The 22,061-nt window shown below is 41.0% G+C and overlaps 1 protein-coding gene across 3 annotated transcripts in view; it reads left to right on the forward strand.

Annotated features, from left to right (window-relative positions):
* Positions 1–22,061, forward strand: part of LOC102303056 (plexin-A1) — a 315,477-nt gene that overhangs the window by 143,815 nt on the left and 149,601 nt on the right. For all 3 annotated transcript variants that reach the window (XM_042224566.1, XM_042224568.1, XM_042224567.1), the window contains exon 4: positions 11,234–11,365. In XM_042224566.1, the coding sequence (XP_042080500.1) occupies positions 11,234–11,365 (132 nt within the window). The remainder of the gene's footprint in view (positions 1–11,233; positions 11,366–22,061) is intronic.

The following is a 22,061-nucleotide window of genomic DNA, read 5'->3' on the forward strand; positions in this document are numbered from 1 at the left end:
GTGTGACAAGAGAGCGCGGGATGAGAGAGGGACAGATGGATAGAGAAAGGCAGAGGGAAACAAAAAAAAGGAAAAGAAATGCAATTGTTTCTAAAGCTCTGAGGAGAGAGCGAGAGGGACGGTGGCGCCAAATCAGAAGTGAAACGCTGCGTCGATGCAAATACAGACTCACAAACACACATCACCGATGGAGCTGTGGAGAGATGAAGGTTTGTCCTCACTTGTCCTTATCTCGGAGCTGTCAAGATAAAACTATTATGGTGGGAGTGTGAAAACAATAGCTCAGGGCCAGCAGTCATATTTGGTGCAAGAATGCATTCTCTGGCCTCATCGTCCTCCTCTCCATCGTCCCGAGCTCTTGGTTTCACCTTGAAGTCCTCAGTCTCACATGCTTATGTGGAGGGCATTCCCAGACGGGTAGAAATACTAGGAGCTATCCTTTGTATCAGCTACACTCCAAAAGTTTCCTTAGTGACAGTCAAAAGGTACTGAAGATGCCACTCATATCACTTGTTAAGTCATGTTATTGTATGAACTGTTGGGTAGTGGCTTTCTCTGTATTATTATAGGGTCTTTCCCTTACAGTATAAATCACCCTGAGGTTACTTTTGTGATTTGGCATGATATGAATATTTAGCATTGTATAAATGCATTTCTACTCACATACAGAAAGCATATGAGACAGTCTGTCTTACCCACATTTCAGCAGTGGGTCCAAACCACACCGTTACAAGCCAGCCACAGCCAGACCCAGTGATGTCAGAAGCCCTTCCAGAGGTGCCATGGCACAGAGGGGATGGGAGAGGTGAGGGAAGAGAAATCTCCCAAAAAACAGCCCTAGCAAGTCACTTAATTTGTCTTAAAGTGCCATCGTCAAAGTGATTCCACGCGATTTCAATGCAAATCGAGTCATATTGACAGTCTAAGTGAATATGCTGTCTTTTTTCATGCCAGTTGAGTGATTTGCATTATTCCACCTTGTTTCATAATAATGACACTCGTTCCGGAATTAAGGGCTCTTTTATAGACCCCCACTAGCAGAATTGTTCACTTATTTTAAAGAAATTAGGCTTAATATGAGGCTAGATTACGTTCAGTTACAGGTGATTTATTTTTTTTTGTTGGGTTTATAATTTATTTGCTTATTTCTGCCTCGCTACGGGAGCAGGCAGATGATGTTATTGAGGGAGGAAGTTTAAAATGAAGTCAAGACAGCAGACAAAAAAGTCTTCTTATCTGTGTGGTCCTTGAATGGAAAGAGACATCTCCTCTTAGTGTCTCCTGGTCATAAAGTGTCACTTTATCGCACGCGATCCCCATCTGGGATGTAAGTCAAAGGGATATGGTGACATTTTGACGCTCCCAGTGGCCTGCAGTCTCCATGAGAAATCCTCACAGTGCTATAAGTGCTAATAACCCGTGCCAAGGTTTTGGGGAGGAACCGTAAACTCAGTATAATTCAAACTGTTGTCAGGTTAAAACCTTTGAGAATTTTTAGTGTGACAGTATCTAATTGGTCTTGCTTACTTAGCCACCCCTGTCAACTTCTGGCAAATAGTGGCAGATTAAAGCGAAAATGCTACCCCGCTGCTCAAAACAAGTACCAGCGCAGAGCAGGACCAACATGTCAGGTGCTCCGAATCAGCTCTAATTTTGGAGTTGTTGCGTGATTTCATTTGTTCCAAACTTTTTTTTCTTTCTTTATGAGATGGATCGCACTTTTTTGGATTTAGTCACCAAGCTAATGAGTTCTGGAGCCATCACGGTATTGACAAAGGTGAATTTTGACAGACAAACCTTAACTGTCACATGAAGGTTAGGGAACGTATTACAAAAACTGGGTCTCAAATTAAGACGGAATTTTCCCAATCTGGTTTTCCAGGTATAGTACCTATTTTTAGAAATCCTATTTTACTTCAGTCTCACTTATCTCAGTCAGGATGTCCTAAATACTCAATTAAACAATTCAGCTTTTATGTCCCTAACCTACTTTTCTTCTCTTTTCTTTCAAGCTGTTGTACTCTGCCATTAGACCCCTAAATGGAAAAGTTCCCGAAGGTTAGATGTCTGTGTAAAATGCTGTGTAGCATTAACTAGAACTGTTAGAACTAGAACTGTCCAGATGACCGGAACAAGCAAAGTTTTAACAAATGTTAAAACTACACAGCTATGCATAAGCATAGCTATACACACATAATGCACACATAATAGAGAAATTTAGCCACAGTTATAAAGTTTTTTCCCCTGTAGAACTATCTGCACAGCTGATAAAAAAAACAACGTCTGTTTTGTTTCAAGACACACGAGGGTCCCAAAGTTTGACCTACACAGGCCCGTCTGCTCTCTGCCTTTAACAAAATGAGTGTTTGATTTTTTTCATTATCAAACGGTATTAGTTTGACTTGAAGTAATATATCAGTACAATTCATGACACTGATTTCAATGGGGCTGTCCATAATGCCTTAGCGGACTCCAATCAAAAGCACTTAGTGCTGCGTATGCTGCTTTAATACATGGAAATAGTTATTCAGCAAATGTTTACCATGGGTCCCAACTTTACACATCACACGGTATCCAGGAATTCTCTGTCAGTCTCTGACAGGTTAAAGTCTCTGGTATTGTATTATATACTGATTTAGATATTGTACTGATGTCAGCTCTCTCTTGGAAATTAAATTTTTAATCTAATACTTTTGTCCATGTAGTGTATCTGGACCCAGGACACTCCCAACATAGATTCTGCATCTTAACAGTGTCACTTCCTGGTTAAACGTTAACGTTAACACACTTTTTGGTTTCTGTAACACACTTTTTTCTTTTTTTTAGAGTGAGAAGTAATTTTACATTTGCAGATTTAAAAATTTAGAAGCTTCGCCTTTGATCTGGATTAAAATAATGCAACTATCACAGGCAGGAAGAGAATGCTCAGTTCAATATTAGCTGAAACGGTGGGCATTTAGAAAAAAAAAAAGGGCTGATGGAGTGTCTGGGTTGAGCCACTTTTTGGAAATGCCTGGGCTTTAAAGATGAAACAAGAGAAAGCAGACAGAGGTTTAAGGGGGCTCTTCACCATTTTAAAGGAATCCATTAAAAGGCATTTAAAATAATCTTCTCTGAGATTTTTCGGGGAGTTTTCTCCAAAGTTGAAAGCATCAAAAGAGAGAAAAACGTGTGTCCGTTATTTTGAAGCAACAAACGTTTCCGTTCTTGCTAGTGTTCAAGGAAGCACGATTGGCCTCCAAACCTTTTTATCCAGCCACAATTTAAAGTTACGCGTGATCATTTGGCCTTTGTTCTAATTTAAAGTGACAGTACATTAATATTTTTTTAAAAAATCATTAAAAAAATTGTGTATTGGACTGAAATCAAGACGCTCGGTGTGTACTGTACGTTCTCTTGACCGCACCTCGGCACTGTTTGTTCTCTTTTAACCAGAGCCAACTAATGTTAGCTGTTAGCAAAACAGCTTCATAGTGGCATGCTGTCACCAACCAGCTGTCTGGCTGTCACTCTTTGTGTGTGTGGCTGTGTGTGCGTGCACGTGTGTGTGTCACCTGGGGCCCGGACTCCTGTTGTGAGAGCAGTGGTGCGACAAAAGAACGATGATTAATTTCACTCCGAGTAACCTGTCTCGCTTATGTGACTCTACCAAGCTGTGTGCACACTCGTGTGTGTGTGTGTGTGTGTGTGGGAGAGAGAGCGCGAGAGAGACCTAGATGTAGACTGTTTAGTCAGCAGGTGTGCTGTGATATGTTGAATGCCCTCCAGCCAGGGTCAGACACACACAGACACGCACACACAGACAGACGCATACGTACTCCATAACTGAGACAACTGCTGTATGCATCCGTCCCGCCAGCTCGAGTTCATCCCTCATTTTCTTACTTTTTTTGTATTTTTTTGACAGTATTTTCTCAAACTCTCACTGACTGCTGGCAGTTCTTTTGCAAAGAGAACCTTGGTGTCAGAGTTATTAGTGTGCTTGTGTGTCTTTCTGTGTGTGTGTGTGTGTGTGTGTGTAGGCCAACCTCTCAGCAGATGAGCCCAAAATCAATTTCATTAGGGATCATGAATACAATGAGGAGCTGTTTCACACATACACACACGTTCACTTCTGTAGATTTCATTAAGGAAATGCCTTTTACTCTTCTCTCTGTTCCCTGCGCCATCAAAGGGAGACTTAAACATTTAGGACAGTGGGTTACGGCTTGTCCTCACCGCACCGTTGTGACTTCGGTTTCAGCGAGAAATGCTAACAGTGTTACTGAGCTCTTTTCGCCCCCTCCGCCCCCATCTCTGATTCCCTTTCTTCCTTTTCTTCCTCTTCCTTTGCCTTTGTCCAACCATATAATTAGCTAGATGTTTAACAGCTGAGGTTGGACAGGGCACTGCCATGTCTGGACACAAACCGGCGCCTGCAGAGTCACACAGTTGAAAGAGAGAGGTTTGTGTCTGTAGGGGAAGCGAAAGGACAAGGGGAAGGCCTGAATCAGAGAAAAGAAGGAGAGGAGAAATCTCAAAAAGCAGCGGGGAAGGAAGCTGAAGGAAGCAGGGTGAGGAGGGAGAGATATGGGAATGAAATGAAGTGAAGAAATGAATGACAGGGTATGGTGAACGAAGAAAGAAGCGAGGCAAGGAAAAATATTAGCAGGAATAAGTAAGTAATGGAGGAGAAAGGAATGGAAGATGGAGGAAAGGAAGTGGCTGGAAGAAAAAAAGAAGAGTAAAGGAAGTTTTAAATAAATGAAAGATGGGTCAGAGAACAGGAAGACAGGAATAATTGATAGCGTGTGATTGTGTTCTCCCAGCCAACCTGACCCAAAGGTGTGACCGGTGTTTGAACCCAGCATGGTATTAATCACTGCAGTACTCCAGCCAAACCTCATTACTCCCCTTTGTTCACTTTTATTACCTTGTCCTCCTCTACACACTCCTGACACACTTGCATGCGCACACACTGAGCGTCCCTCTCTCTGTTGTGCTACACCTCCCACCTTCACCCTGTGCTATCTGTCTCCATCACATCTCAAACCGAAGCCAGTCTGTGGGTGCATCTCCTCTTGTGCTACAAAATGGTAACGTGAAGGAGCTTGCCAAATTTGGGTGATTACAGTTTTGATGGCTATTAAAAAAATATTAACAGGTAGAACAGTTTGTTGATTGATCGAACCTTGGTGCTAATCAATCAAATATTTAACCCTTATGGTACGGTGGCCCTGTGAGGCCAAATGCACTGCAACTTAAGAAAACATCAGGAAATAGAAAAACACTGCAAAAGCACAGAACACAATAGAAATGGATGAAAGTACAATGGAAATAAAACAAAATGCTGCAAAAGCTCCGAAAGAAAAACTCACAAAACACAACAGAAGTATTTTTGGAGAGACAATAATGTGATGGAACAGCTGCACAGAAGTGACAGAAGCCAAAGTGTGCAAGGACTGCACTAAGACACGCTTTAAAGAAGCAGAGGATTTATCGCTTTTGTCAGGGAGAATATTTGTATAATACTGTCAATAAATGTTTGCTATTGATGCTAACAAATGGCTTCCCCTCCCTGGTTCTGCTGGAGGTTTCTTCCTGCTAAAAAGAAGTTTTTCCTTCCCACTGTCACCAAGTGCTTGCTCATAGGGGGACATTTGATTGTTGTTGTTGTTGCTGTATTATTGCAGGTTCTCTACCTTACAATATAAAGCACCTTGAGGTTACTGCTCTTGTGATTTGGTGCTATATGTAAATACAATTGAATTGAATTAAATTGGAAATTTATATCACTTCCTTTGTGTTTTGAGTGCTTTTGCTGCCTTTTTCTGTTTGCTGGTGTTTTCTCAAGTTTAATGCATTTGACCTCTCAAAGCTACAGTATGACAGTGTTATCTGTGAAAAGGACCGACGTCACAGGCACGTTAAATAATTGACAAACGGTTCACAGATCAAAATATGCAGGAAAACGTTGCCAGCTAGTTGTCTTTATTTCAGCTAATGATATGACATCAGGCTTAATCTGCCTGTAAGAGAGAACAACAAAAAACAAACTCTCAGGATTTTGTGGACTTGCAACCTTTACTGTTTCGGTTCACTCTCGCTGCCCTCACAGTGTCGTCTTACAACTGCAGGCATCTAGTTTCAATGAAAACCTTCTGAAAAAGCAGACCAGAAAACATAAAGCAATTAAACATATTTCCCTTTAGAGCTGATTATACAATATGAAATGAAAGATTATACTTACATTCACCTGGTCCAAGCAAACTAAATTACAAACGCTTTGAATGTTAGGAGCCTGTTAACACTCCCGTAGCTATGGGTAGTTGAAGCTTTAGATGGTGTCGGATGCCGAAAGCTTTAAAGTTCTGCATTCAGTGAAATCGTTTGCTGTACGCTCACTCAGAAGACTGTTGAATATATTTGTTGAACAAACGTCCATTACCACACCTTTGCGAAGCAAAATGTGACACTGACAAATTATTGTGGAGTGGAACATGTAGTGGTGTTGTGATATCTCCCGCTCTGCAGGCAGAGTGTATTAAAGGCAAGGCACTGAAAATGTGACAGTGCAGCAGCAGGTCTGTTGTCACGCTTTGGCATGACACTGTGCTGGACAACACCAACAAAGACTGTACGGATCCATGACTGCAAGAAGATATTAGAATCATCAATTAGCATAACACCACTAGATACCCACTTCTTGCTGTGAGGGAGCAGTGCTAACGGTATCGCCCATATGACGGATATTTCTACACTTGCAGTTTAACTATTAGCTAATTATTTAAAATGTAAGACTTGAAAACTTTGATACTTTTCCTACGAGACTCTCTGTCTGCCACATCTGGCTATAGGTTGTTACACAAATTGAGACAGAGATCTTCAAAGAGAGGACCTTTGTTAGCAATTGGATTTTTTTTGTCTCCCGCTGAAATTGAAAATTGAGAAAAGTATGACACTGTTATAGGAGACAAAACCTTGTGGATCAGTCAGGGTGCATAACGGGTCACAAAAGCATGAGGCTTTGACATTTTCATACCATGTTTCAAAGAGTCACGTTTGTTTTCCTGTAGCAGAAACCAAAAAGGTTGTTCAGCCTGAACCCAAATGAGGCTTAACATTCCCCTTCAGGCTTGTTTGAAGATCATACCAAGGTAAAGATCCTACAATAATACAGAGCAAACCCAACAATCAGAGTGAGCACTTGGTGACAGTGAGAAAGAAAAACTCCCTTTTAACAGGAAGAACCAGGTTCAGTTTTCAAATTTGCACATCTCAGCTCTGTAAATCTTTCATTAGCTCGTGACATCATAAATCCGCGTCACACGTTCAGGCCTTGTAAGCTGAGGTGAGCTCAGTAAAACAATCCGCTTTGAAGCCAAAGAAACTCTTTTATCAAACTCTGAACACGCATCATTTTTCACAGTGAAGATGTTGTGAGTGACAGGTACTTTAACCATAGCAGCAGCTGCTGGAATCTGATCATGAATCACTTTCACTTGTAATGGCCTCAGATGGCACCGACAACTGCCGCTGACATTCGCTTGCATGCTCTAAATATTAGTTTGTGTATTTTTTGTCTACCTGAGCAGTGTTTGTGTGCATTTAAGGGTTACAATGTCCTTAATATCGCCATTGGTTTGGTAATGAGTCTAATCCCAGGAGGACAGAGAGAGACACTGAGGTCTGAGAGTGGAACACGAAGGGATGGAAAAGTAGCGGATGTGCCACCAAAGTCAGCACGTGGGCTGCAAACTCATCAGGAAAAGTCACCTTTAACTTCCATTCAGAACCCAAAATAAAGAGACCATCCCTCATCGGAAAGGTCGAAGACATGATGTATGTCTTATTGCGCTGTCCTTAACCGCAACGCGCAACCTGTTCCTGCTTCTTCAATGTACATCACCTGAGAAAAGAGCATTAACTGCATGCTTGGAATATAAATGGACCTCTGTGCAGTGCAGCAGTCCCCGCTCCGCACGACCCTTCAGCTACACTTTGAGTCGCCGCATTGATATGCCACTTTATTCTTTCTTTTTTTAATGCATTAAAACAAATTGATTACTGGATAATTAGAATGCAAATAGCAGCAATTAATGTTCAGCGCACTCGTCGGTGAATGGCACCGCTGAGCAAGATTTTTAAAAATATGTATGATTGTCTCGTTCAAAAGAGGTAAACTAATCAGTAAAAAACCACACAGACACACTTACACAGTCTGTTTTAATGACTCATAAGCTGTCAGTAACATCAAAGCAGTAGGCTTTATGGGTTGCTTTTTTTTTATAATCATCCTGGGAGTGGTTGTAAAAGCATATTTAATAAGTGCCTTTGAAAACAGGTAGGAGCTTTTTCTTTTTTTTCCAAGAGGAGAGCTGCTTTTATCTTATAGCTGGGGCTTGCTGTTATAATAAGTTCCAGAAAGTGAGAAACTGGACAAAACAGGACCATAAAGGAACTCCAGATGCCCCCCGGTGTTGCTTTTCTTTTCCCTTTTATGACTTTTTATTTAGTAGAGCACAGATGACACTGAAAAGAGAATTTATGTGTATGTAGGTATGCACATGCCATGTTAGAGAAGCTCCTGTAAAATAGCTCGCCACTCTTATAAATTCTACATGAACCTGTGCAGCAGAGTGATCCATGTAATGTGCAGAGGAAGATTATTGTAGGGTTTTAAGTGCTGCCACTTCATCAGCATGGAGTCTCTGTTTGGACACAGTAACTTCCCGAGTGCAAAGGTCACGGAAGGAGAGCAAAAGAACCTGCGGGCTGGTAGACTCGATGAGAATCTACAGTCACTTGTTTCCGTTTGCGGGCTCCTCTGTGCCAGCTGACCTGAATCCCACTCCAACTGCCCTCTGCCCCGAGCTGTAGGGCAGAGCACACTCTTTGCTCTTGCCCCCTCCCCGTTCCGCCACGGTTCTTTGCTCATCAGGAATGATCCCGCAGCCTAGGACGAGTAGCAGTTTTAGAATCATCAAATAAGCTCTCTCTCTCTTTTCCTTACCGTGTCTGCGTGCAAATGTGCGAGTGTGCGACTGTGTGCTTTTCCGCTGTTGTTGACACACAGAAAGAGACAGGGAGAGAGAGCGAAATCATCAGAGCCAGAAAAACAAGCGGACGAAAGGCCACGCTCGCTCGATGTCAATAAAAGTTACGGTTTGTGTGTCTGTTTGTGTTAGTGCGTTATCGTGTGGGTGCGACGCAGGGGCGGTGGGGGCTGGTGAAACAAATGACCTTTGCACAGTAACTAGTGCGATGCACCTCCTTCACACAGAACAACAATAGCACGAGCGGGGAAAAGGCTCTTTAAAAGTCAACAAAAGTTATGCAATTTGCAATTTCTCTGATCAGATCACAACGCTCAGACACAGTCTGCTACACAGGTCGCTTCTTATGCAGATAGCATTCCACTTCCTTCGCCAAAATTAGGCAAGAAAACAGTTTCTCACTGCTGTAGACTTACCTCTTATTTCCCGTTTCAGTCTACTTTTATCCCACTGAGTATCTCCTCAAAGCTGATTTGCCAGAGCACTTGACTTTTAACCAAAGCCGCTTCCTCCTCTTAAGCATCAAAAGCACATACAGCGATGACAGCCTGTCTGTTAATGAACCTTCTGTTCAGAGAAAGATTAAGGAAACTCTGGTAGTGATTTGGCAGATAATAACCACAGAGACTGTTGAGACTGAGGAGGAGGAGGAGGAGAAAGAAATCAAAAAAAAAAAAGAGGGAGAAAGAGCTGGTGGAGCGAGTGGAGAGAAACAGAAAAAGTTTCAGCAGACTATACTTCTGTCAGGTGATGGATGAGCAGATGGAGGCTCGGAAATTAGAAAGAGAAAGATCCAGACATAGAAGGAAAGAGGGAAGCTAAAAAAGATTTACTTGCTGCTGCAGGAGGAGTGACCCTCATAACTCTGTAATTTTGTCAGGAGACTAAACACCGGCAACCAAAGAACCATCATATAGCTGCATGTTGTTGGTACACCCTGAGTACCGTGGCAACATAACAAATATTAGAATTGCAAGTTTGAAATAAAGATACTTCAATTGTAATCTGTCGCTTTTAGTAGCATTTTTTCGCCTGATGGCAACATTTTAAGGAAACCTCTGAAATGTTTCACTAGATGAAAAGGCTGCGGTTACATGAGGTGGAAGTGAATGCATCATTTTAATTTCCACGTATTGGATGAGAAAATGAATGATAGTGTTGCACGATATAGTCAAATAGTCAGATTGTCAAAACCATCCTGAACATGACGTCTTCTTCAAGGTCATTTGTCTGGGCGGGGTTGCACTACTCTTAGATTGCCCCCAGTCTGACCACTTATACTTCTTCTTCTTTGGCGCTCATTGGAGCTCCTGCATGTGTCAAAACAGCAAACAGCAGGGAGTCATATCAGGATGGTACGGTAGATGTCTACATTAATGATTTGACCCTGGGGGATAATTTGATGTTAATGTTGAGGAGAAAAAACATGGTCCTGGTTGCACTTCGAACCTGATGTGCCTACTTTTGGGTTTGACTTTGTAGACTTTTGAACTGTTGTCAGGTCTCATCGATGGTGATGCTTCTCAACATGAACATTGGGTCAGTTTGAGGCAGGAGTTTATGTTTGGAGTTTGTGGTACTTGGTGGGGTCACATATGTTCCATAGATCAACTTAGAAATAGCAGCTGGAAGCTGGAAGCACTCTATAGATGTGCAAAGGCACATCCTTTAACTCCATCAGGTCCAACTTATCATTGTTGTGACAACTCCAATCGTAACCCTAGAGGCACATAAACACTTGTTCATTGCATTGGAGCTGTCAGCTGATCGCGAGCAGACATTCTTGGCTCCATTTGCCGAGGTGTTCTTCTAATGACCACGGTTTCAGGTCATACGTCAATCAACAGTATTCACCACTGTCACTGGTAGTCTCTTCAGTCGTTCATTGCCAAAAGTTATTTCTCCCGTAGTCTCTTAAAGTTGCAAAGTATTATTTACTTTCTAAGGTTTCTGAGCGCCACCTCGCCATGAATAGCTTCCGTTGCATCTAATCAGACAGACACATCAGAATGTGCAACTTTGATTGAGATGCTGAACTTTTTATTTCTACACTTGACTAAAAACTGTGAGCTCTTTGGATTCATTTTTGTAGCAACAAAGACGAGCATCGCGGCTTCTCTTTTTCACACAGTTGTAAAACGATCATCTATGACTGCATTATAAGCGTGGCTTTACCGTTTTCCTCTGTTCTCTTACAGATACTGGTGAACTCCATTTCCCAGCCTGCCGTGTTGTATGAAAATGTTGTGGTGAGCAACGGGAGCCCGATCCTGCGAGATTTGCTCTTCAGCCCAGATCATCAGTACTTATATGCCCTCACTGATAAACAGGTAGGAGAAGTGCGCGCACACACGCACATACACAAACACTCCAGATGACCACGTCTAAACTAGAGATGAGCCTTTTAATGTACAGTTTCACAGCTGTTTTTATGTACATGTACACTTGCTGGCATACTGAAAGACACACACACAAACATACACGAACACACACACGCCCTCATTGCAAATAAGTGAAGGCTGGGAAGAGAGAGGGAGAGGAAGAAAATGGAGACACTTGAAGAGCACCATTAAGAGCTGATGAGGAAAAATATATTAAAAATATACACGGGGGGAGTGAGCAATCAAGGTAATTACTCACATATAGTACCACATACTGGGCATGAACACATTTGCAGCTTAAGCAGCGTTCCACACACATGCACAGTTTTAGGTGCTAATTAATGTCATGAATTTTAAAATGCACCATATAGGATGAAGCCGTGCATACCTTCCTTCCACCGGAGATACACATTACATGCAACCCTTGAATGTTTACTTCAGGTTATTTCTCACAAAAATTCTTGGTTCTCCATCTAAAAAACACCTGATCAACAACAGAAAATTACAGTTTAGCCATTGCAGCAAGCGACCACAGAACTGAAAAGATGATAAGTATTATTATACACAGGCATGTGACGTTAAATTGGTTAAACTCCGTGGCCTCTCATTTTCCCACACTGACCTCATCTGCACAGCATTATGATATGCACGATCAAATCCTGGCGTATACGTGTCATTATCTCGAAATGCCTTTATCCATGAGAGTTTGATACAGCAGTCGCCACTCTCCCGCTCATCCCTTCTTTACCTGCATGACTCTTATCTCATAATGGTTAATGACCTTGATGTGATAACCTTCAACGAGACTTCCTCGCTACGTAGACGGTAACCGGCGTGTAAGTGCTGTGTAATTTACCAGCGATTAGACTTAATTGACTTCCACGTGTCTGAATAAGCACGCGGAGGAAGTGGAGTGTAACTGATACAAATGGATGTCGTAGTTGTTGACGTGACGGAGAGAATAAGAATCGGATCGGTCCAGGAAGCTGAAATGTACTCTAAAGAGAAAATGCCTAAATGCATATTGAATTACACTGAGTCGGGGACACACGTGCTGATTTTGGAAACTCGCGCTGAATTATGTATGCACAAGAAGATAGAGTTGATTCATAATGTAATTTCAGTGCCCAAATTATTTATAGTTATGCTCCAGGTCCAGTTACAACATTAACACAATTAAATGCAGCAGAATGTGTGTGACCGCCTACATTTTTAACACTGCACACAGGAAAAGGACGAATTTCTTTTGAAATCTAAGCAGCTTGTAAAGTAACCATGTATCAACCCTGTGTCTGGGCCCTGTTCTGTTAAGATGACTCACATGCTTTTTAGTATTTCATTTTTTTCTGAATAGACACAAGTCCTTAAAAAATAATTCACTCATTATTCTATATATATTTATTAGTGCTGTTCAAGTAGAGCACATCTTTAGGCTAACTCTCTAAAAAAGAATAATATGTTAGTGTAGAAAGAAGAGTCAAGAGCATACTTTTTTGATAGAAAATAAAACAAAACATGCAGCAACATAATCATTATTAATGTCTGCCTCTTATTTTCTCATCCGATTACGTGTGCTCTCCATCTGATTATAACGTTTGCAGCACTTAGGCCTTAGCGGATTGATTGATTGTGATACTGCTATAATAATCCAGTGGCACATTATTATGTTCCAAGCATCGTTTGTTTTTTGCTTGGCTTGATCTGTCTAAAGCATTTTGGTACATTTATGGTTTTTAATAACCTCAGCCAGAATAATTTTAGATGTTCACTTTCTACCTTGCTCGCTAACTGCTAACAGTTTATACCAGTCTACCTCTTTTTTTCTGGATGGAAGGGATGCAGACACCTGTCAGAAAAGGTATACTGATGACCTCATTGCAGTTAAAAGAATTTGAACTGTTTTTAACCTTCAGCTTGGTGCTTGTTTGGTTTTGGTAACTGAGGGTGCCTTAGGAAATAACTGATTAAGTCGACTGTTGGAGTCGTTATTCAAACAAAGGCAATGTATTACACATTGCTTGTTACTTTCTTTGAATCGAATGCAATATGTTACTTAATTACCCGGAGAAAGTTATTATGTTGCACTAATCGTTACATTGCGTTCTTGTTACTTTGTAAAATGACCTGAAATGTGTTGTCTAATAATTACGAGTTAACAATTGAAACCTTAAGCTACAGTCCGACACACCAACACAAGTGTCATCATCCCAACGAGGACACATAGAGGATCTTTCTTTTAGTGCTTACATATGAATACAAAGCTGACAACACAAGGAAAAATGGACAAAAAGAATTCAAAGTGATCGACACAAAAACATGAACCGGCAGAGAGAATTCAAGCTTCAACCCTGACTTCTCAGGGTTGGGACACTCGGCTTTAATATCACTCTGGGTTCTTGGCGAGCTTTGTGTTAGCATGCTGTCTGTCCAGACACTTGCAAAAGCTTAAGTTCTGTTAACAGTATAATATGTTCTTTTTCTCTTCTGGATTCAGTCTGTACTTTACCATCGTGGTCTTGTCCTTTCATGCAATAAAATAAAAATAAAATGTTTGATTCTTCAAAAGCTGTACAGCATCTGCCTGAAATTATATGAATGTAGCACGAGGGCACAGGGAGAAAAGAAAACTGTGTTGCTGCTGTATTTCTTTTCTATCTACCCAGCATTCAGATAACTAAAGAGCCTTTGTAACACAAGTACAGTAGGTCAGGTCTCAGCCCAGCTATGTAATTTATGAGGGCAAAATGATATAATAACGTTCACTGGAAACTATAATCCTCAACCCTTTGAAGACTGGATTCAAAATCCCACCAAACGTCACAAAAGTCAAAGTTAAAAAATTGCTCAAGTGTTCCCTTAATTTTTTTAGCACTATATATTGCTCTGGGTTACCTTGAGGATTACAAAGAATATTCATCTGTGAAAAGACACTCTAAATGATATCAAATACAACTTTAGGCCTCTGTCCAACAACTCACTGCTTCAGCCAGCAGTGCTTAGCAGCTGCTCAGCAGGATGAAGAAAGTTCATGCTGAGAGCATTTGCAGATTTTCCCTTCTAATTCCTTTCATCTGCAACTGCTATTGCTACCAGAAAGTAATTTTCAATTATTAAAGGTAGTGTTTTATTTTTGATGAGCACTGATATGTCTGCTGCACGTTAGTGCAGTGACAGTAGGAGGTCAGCTGCTAGGAGAGAAGCCTTGATGAATTCACAATGCTTCCTCTTTGACACGATCCAAGTTGATCCGTTACATTTTACTAATGTAGCCAGTGAAGAAGTACAGGCATTCACATGGAGGATTCTTTTTGCTGCACTTTAAAGAGGAATTGTTTTGAAACCCAAGGAGCAGATTATTATTACGAATCCAGGGTCGGGTAAAGTAAAAATAATGACTAGTGCCGCTCCAATATCAAATATTAAGAGCTAGCAAGCGCAAGCTAGCTTTAGGAAATCTGAAAGGTACATTATGTTTCAATTTTTGTAATTACCATGTTATATTTTGCTCATGAAATCCACACAGAAACACAAAAACAACAAGGTGCAGTTTTACAAGAGGTTTCTGGAACACAGTGACTTCCTGGAGAGTTTGTTGAATGACGGTTAACTTCATAGTAAGAACAACAGTCAAGATATGCTAATTTGTGACCTTCAATGGTGCTGGTAGGGAGACACACTTGTTGTTTTCCTCTGTTTAAACCTTAGCTAATTTCCTGTTGATGTTGCATTCAGTTATACTGAGCGCCATCCATCTCCATCTGTCAACATTTTGAATGTTGACAGAATTACATGACGCATTTTAAACAATGTAAGCTCATTTTTGCTAGAGACCGATGCCGCAGTGGAAATTTGTTTTGTTTTTTTAAATTGCATATTCTCTGCCTGTGTAATTTTGTTCCTATGAAAGTCAGAATCACACTAATTGACAGAGAAGACAAAATGGATTGACCAACTCCTAGGAGAGCAGATAATGGCCTTTCACTTCCAGAGCTTCACCACTGACCAAATTTACAGTCCAGCCAGAGAATGAAGCAGAAAAGGAGGGAGCGAGCATGGGTGAGAGCTGAGAAGGTGGGAAAATATAATTGGTTTGGAGAATATGCTCTGTTCCTTTGTCTAACTCTTCCTGCTTCGTATTTGCAATATTCTTTTAGGGTTCACATGTCAGTCTCTCTCAGTCAGAGTGAGTTTGTGTGGTAACTGCTCTCCCACTGGTGGCTTCACAGAGCATAGAGAGTAGAATGAGGATTGCCCCTCACCGCTGCATGTGAACTTGTGTTCCAGACAATAAAGGATCAGAGTGTGTGCATAGCCTTCTTGGCCTGCCGATGACGAGTCTCTTCCTAGCCAGAGGGTGCTTGGACACTAGTTAATGTGTTAGGGTTTAAGGTTGCTCGCCAAGCCTTGGGATGTATAAACTTCTGCATTTTTTTCAAGCCAAGAAAAACTGTATTTTTTTCCGGGGCTCTGAATAGAACTGTTACTCAAAGATTGAGTAACAGGTTAGAATTCACTTAGAGTTCTGGCATCTCGAAAGTTACTCAGAAACTCCCAGACGGTAATCAATGTCCAGTAGGTAAGGTGGGGAATCACACTGTAACGACTTTATTGTGCCAGACATAAACTGTATTTGTTAATTATTTTAACAAACACTTGTTTCATATATAATATGCAGTATGATTTGGCGCAGATTTTTATGGTGGATGCCCTTCCTGATGCAGCCGTCCTATTTATACGGTTTGGGCCAAAACTAGGGGGAAATCTACACCATAGTTATATCGTTAGCTTCATAGCATAAGTGCCTAAGTCATTTTTTTGTGTTTTCGGAAAACAAGACAAAACTAATTTTCTAAATATCACATGCATATTTTTAATTGATATTTTCAATTTGACCAAAAAATGACTTAGGCACTTATGCTATGAAGCTAACGATATCATAACTGCAAGCTCCTCTGAGACCCTATGACAGGGGTGGGCAACTCCAGGGCCGGTGTCGTGCAGGTTATAGATGTGTCTTTGATCCAACACAGCTGATTTAAATGGCTAAATGACCTCCTCAACATGACTTGTAGTTCTCCAGAAGCCTGGTAATGAACTGATCATTTGATTCAGATGTGGTGACCCAGAGTGAGATCTAAAACCTGCAGGACACCAACCCTCATGGCCTGGAGTTGCCCACCCCTGCCCTATAATGAAACCTAACCTACCCAAACGCAACAGCTTGCAGCTATTGCGTTTGGCCTGTCAATTCTTCCTGTGCATTTCCAGCTACTTTTTTACCTACAGTTTTTGAATTTATCAGTGAGAAAATACGAATAATCATCTCAATATAAGGAATAATAATCATATCATCATCATAAGGATTCCCAAATGTCAGTATATTCCTGCACGGAGACCGTATGAGACTGTATAACAAGTAGAAAGACTTCTATCATGGCTCGCACTGCCGATATAACAAAGATTCACGGCAGAAGTCCAAGTCAGCCTGAGGATGTAAATATGTCTCAGCATTGTTTTACTTGGGCGTTTTCGGCCTCTCGAGGGGAGCAGGACATGCTGAAAACAAATTACTGACATCATCAATGTGTAAAGTCGTTATATGTTGGCAGGCAGTCGCCTTTATATTGAAACATGGTGTGTTTTTGATTGGATGAAAGTTTTTTTCACTTATTTAAACCAAACATGGGAGTGCTTTTGCAATATAGGGTGCGCTTGATCTGCATCAATGAGAGACAACTTTCCGCTACAAGATGATCAGCGATACTCCACCCTACTGGCTGATGTGCATGCACACTCTGTGACAGTCACATTCAGGAGTGAGGTGTACCTTGGTGTTGTTTGTCCTCTCCTCCTCCTCTCTTCCTCCTCTTCATCCCTTCATTTTTCTCTCCTTGTTGAATAATAGAAATGCCAAGTGATGAGAGCTCAAACATCAAAAAGCCTATTTCCCAGCTTGACAGAGCAATTTACCTTTTCCCATATTCACTCGCACATAATTAAAAGTAGTGGATTGGACTGCAGCGTATAGACCGCATATCTGTATAGCAGCAGTGAGTCACATATAAGAAGGCTCGCGAATGTAGAGTGCAAAAACATAAAACTGATTCACCGCGAGAGGAGAGTTTTCGATTAGCGAGCGATGGATTTACACACGGCTCCTTTTGTGTCTTTGTGAGACACACACTCCTACACGCACACACACACACAGCCTCACGGTGTTCTTTCACTCCATGTATCTTTGTCTGCCTCCAGCTTTGGGTCCGTCTCTGTCTTTTCAGTGATATCGCATCATTTTTGTGCTCATAAAAACAAGCAGCGGCACTAAATCAATTTTATCATTGCTGTTGTTTCCTCGTTACATGTTCAAATTGTTCTGATCTAATAAAAGCCGCGCGCTAAAGGGAGATTTTTCATACTGTCATCACCCTCTGTCGATGACGTCACCAAGACAGATATTTCTTTTTCCTTGCGTGTCCCTATGGATGACATCACCTAACTGCTTGAAAGTAAGTGACTAAGTGGATTACAGCTCATAATCTATTGATTTCTGCTGTACCTTTGCACCAAAGGACTTACTTATCATATGATTATCCGCCCTGATTCTAACGTGCAGCTTCCTCTTCATTAATTCCCCTTCATAATGAGCTATTCTTTTATTTTCAGCTGGACTAATACAGCCTGAGGATTTTTGATCTACTTCTAGTATTGATGCAGACAGCACCCAGTCTCTGATCTTTGCTATGTAGTAACATCATGACCAGATTTGCACTATTGAACTCAAAGGGCAAGGTCACGCCACTGCGCTTGTAAAACAGCTTCATTAGGTCGCAAGTTAGCAGCGAATGGCCTCGCCCCCTCCTTCCCCTGCGAAGCCTCTCAGACAGTGGCATAACGGTCCAATGATGTACATCCGTGTATCGATTTTGCTACAGTACAGAAATGTACTGAGCTGTACTGGACTGCACAGTACAGAAACTCTACCCCTGGCTCCACATCAGACAAGGTTCATATTCAATTCACTCAGCATTTACTGTACTTGGAGGTCATGCAGAAAAGAGTGCTGTGTGCTTCTTTTATGACACTTTCCCTGGTGTTTTTCCAACTTTCAAGTGGCTAAAAAAGTATTATTGAAGACATGTACAGGAAAAATAATGAGATGTGGATACAGAAATCTACTAGAAATGCCCTTGGCCCTGTCAGCTAATTGGTTGAGTTGAGTTTCGGAGCATGCCTTTGCATTTGTTTGCATGGGCGTATTGAAATTGGTGACAAGGAGGTTTATTTATTTTTTTTAATGCTGAATATTATTTAAATGTTGTCTCTGAGTGTGACATCGAAGCCCTTCTGGCGTGCTGGGCTCTCAAGTTCAAGTGTAATGCTTCAATTAAACTATGAATTGCTTCAGGATTTATCCATGAAAAACACCCTTTTAAAAAAAATATTTTTTTTTGACATATACTTGGTTTCACAGCTGAAAAAAAGTGTCTCCAGCCTTTTCTGAAAGACTGTTTCTAAAGTTGACAACAAGAGAGGAAGTGCTGCTTGAAGTTTTGATGGCGGTTGCTCCTGTGCTCATTAACAATCTGTGTGAAGCCCACTGGATATGTTATAGGTTGGACATGTAATGAAACTAGAAACTAGAAAGTACACGTCACTATCAAAATGAAATCTCCTAACCCTGTTTTATAAATGTGCGAAAGAAGAGAAAATGCATGGAAATACAGTGTTTTAAAGAGTTTGAAAGTCAGTATGAAAGTAGTATTTAGTCTTTCTTGTCATTTCATTAAGTAGTCTTCATGAATAGTTCTTCAGGCTTCTTAAAGGTCATTCAAAGCTCTTGTTCTTGGATGTTGGCTGCCTTTTGTTCAGTTCAAGAAGCTTCAACATTGATTCGTTAACGTTAAGTTCTGGCTTCTGGGGAGGCCAATCCATGACATAGTGTTCCATTATATGTCTTCCAGATATGTTTTCACTCCATTGGCACTGTGCTTCCGGATCATTGTCATGCCGAAAAATGAAGCTATTGCTGATCAGATGTTTTCCAGATAATATTGTGTGGTGGATCAAAATGTGAGGGTAGTTTTTTGCAAATCTAGTGGCATCACTTTTGGCAAGATCCCCAACACCACTTGCTGAAACGCAGCCCACATCACAACAGAGCTTCCACCATGTTTTGCAGATGGCCGTGGACACTTACAGCTGTACCTCTGTTAAGACCTCCACTCCTCCACTCATTTTCAGTCCAGTTCTTGTGTAATTTAGCATATCTCACTCTTTTCTCCCTGTTTCCCTTCCTTGGGAAAGAATGGCTTCTTGACAGTAACCCTTCTACGGAGACCATTTCTGGTAAGACTTTAGCAAATGGTAGATGGATCAACTGAAGGGCCAGATATATCTCTCAGGTCCTTATGTCAGGTCTCCTGTTTCTCAAGGACATGACTTTCAGACATTGTTCATCTGCTGTAGATAGTATTTTAGTCCTGCTGCTTTTTCTTTCGAAATACACCCTTCCCGTTTAATCACATTTTATAAGGACGTGATGCACACTGTGCTGAGATATGCCAAGGTTTTAGCTGTTAGCAAGTTTTTGAAATCAAATTGTTGCTGCAAAAAAAAAGCTTTTTTGTGCTTGTCAAACGGTGTTATGTTTGGTAATTGATTCAAAACAAGAAATGGGAACAATTTATGTAATTATGCGACTGGCGGCTAGTAAAAAAAAAAGTGCTTTAAAATTGGTTCAACACTGGTTCATCCTGCGAGTTAGGGGCCTTTTTTTACGTTTGATTGGCCAGAGTTAAATGGTTTAACAAACAAAAAAATGCTACTTTCAAATTTTTCAGGCAAGAAGACTGGACTAAAATTAATGAATAAGCTGCAAATGTCCATACAAAAGCTTTGAAAGACCTTCGGAAATCCTATTTCTCAAGAACACTATAGAAATGGAAATAAAGTCAAGCTCCTTGGAAGGAAAATATAAAAATAAGAGGTGTGGCTCAAGACTTTTGAACACTGATGGCACTACTGATGTCTAAAACGTTTAAAAAACGAATGAGAACTTTTGAAATCTTGAATGTAATTGTATTTCTGAAAGACTTAACGGCATGCATTTACATATTAAAAAAAAATTGCACTGGCATCTTTTCAGATGACATATCTTTCTCCTCACCGACACACAAACACGGATGTGCACAAATCCTTGCTGTCTGTCAGCGAAGGCAGAGAGATGACTGATCGGCTGATCAGAATGTGATTTGTGAGACAGTCAAAGAGACAGACAGTGAAACGGAGAGCGATGGAGAAGTCTTAATGTGGTTGGGAGCAACAGCGTGACTTGGGTTTAAAAAAAAAAGAAACAGGCTGAAGCTGATTTGTAAAATCTCAGTGACTGAGAGCGTGAGATAAAGAGACAGGAAGTCAAGAAGGACTTAGGAGGCCATCCTAGATCGTTTTGGTTTCATTGCTCGTGCAGATTTCTGGTGCCATGAATCATGCATATCTGTGGCTAAGAAGACAATATATGTAAAATAATATGTTTGTTTTATAGGTTTATTTATATAGATCTTTTCATCTCTTTCATCTTGCACATGCTAACGCTCTACTGCAAATAGTAAATAATCAACTTAGCTTAGCATAAATACTGGAAACAGGGTGTACAAACAGTAGGGTGTTGAGTTTCTCAACACAGACTCAACCCAGTGTTTCCCTTTATTGTCATCTTGGGAATGTGAGTACTACGTGAACTTATGCAAGGAAGAATGCACTTTTAAAGGGTTGATTCTACAAGAGTTTGTTTTCTTGCTAAGCTCTGTATTGTTCCCCTCTCTGCCTGTTTCTGCCCAAGTTTGTGTCTCGCAGTGGCTACTTGTGATCTATGGCCTCATTTGGTGTGTTTTTGGTCTGTCCAGCCAAATTCATGACAGATGAGGGCATATCAGAAAGATAGAAAGGCAGAGAACAGGGGAATGGATATGAGACTTTATTTATTTTTCTTAAACAAGCACTACTGAAACTGATATTCGGACTGTCCATTATTTTTGTGTGTTTATAAGTCATCCAGCATCGTTTCGGTGTATCCTTTGCACATAATTTAAAGTGTAAGTTGTGCATTCAAACATTGCACCTCAGCGTGCTTACATTACCACAGATAGCATATTTGCATGCACTTAGTTGCTGGTAACGTGTGCATTTGTGCAGTAGTCTTAGAATTGGGCTCATCCATCAGCCTATTGTGTAGCGATAGCGCCTTATATTCCTCGCCATATTATACAGATGGGACAATTACAGCTAGGCCTATAGCGGCAGCTAGCTTGGGACCAAAAGGGCCCCATATGTGGAATGAAACATCAGTCGCAATTACATTTGTGTGTCTTTCTCATCTATCCTTCCCTGTATTCCTCATTTCCACCCTCCTCCATCTAATCCACCTCCCCCACCCCACAACCGCCACCCTCCTCCTTCCTCTCATCTGCCACTAGGCAAATTAAGAGGCTCTCTATCATGACCCAAATGAGAGAGGCTCATTTGTAGCAGTTATTTATTTGTAATAAACTCTCCCCCCAGTCATCTCCTCAGCTCTGCTCTCTCTCTACCCTCCACTCTGGAAACATGGCAAAAAAGAAAGAGAAAAAGCATCTGAATGCTGCTG

The sequence above is a fragment of the Haplochromis burtoni genome, unplaced genomic scaffold (assembly GCF_018398535.1).
Source record: "Haplochromis burtoni strain Fernald_Lab_line unplaced genomic scaffold, NCSU_Asbu1 Contig_141, whole genome shotgun sequence".
In the NCBI taxonomy this organism is placed as follows: Eukaryota; Metazoa; Chordata; class Actinopteri; order Cichliformes; family Cichlidae; genus Haplochromis; species Haplochromis burtoni.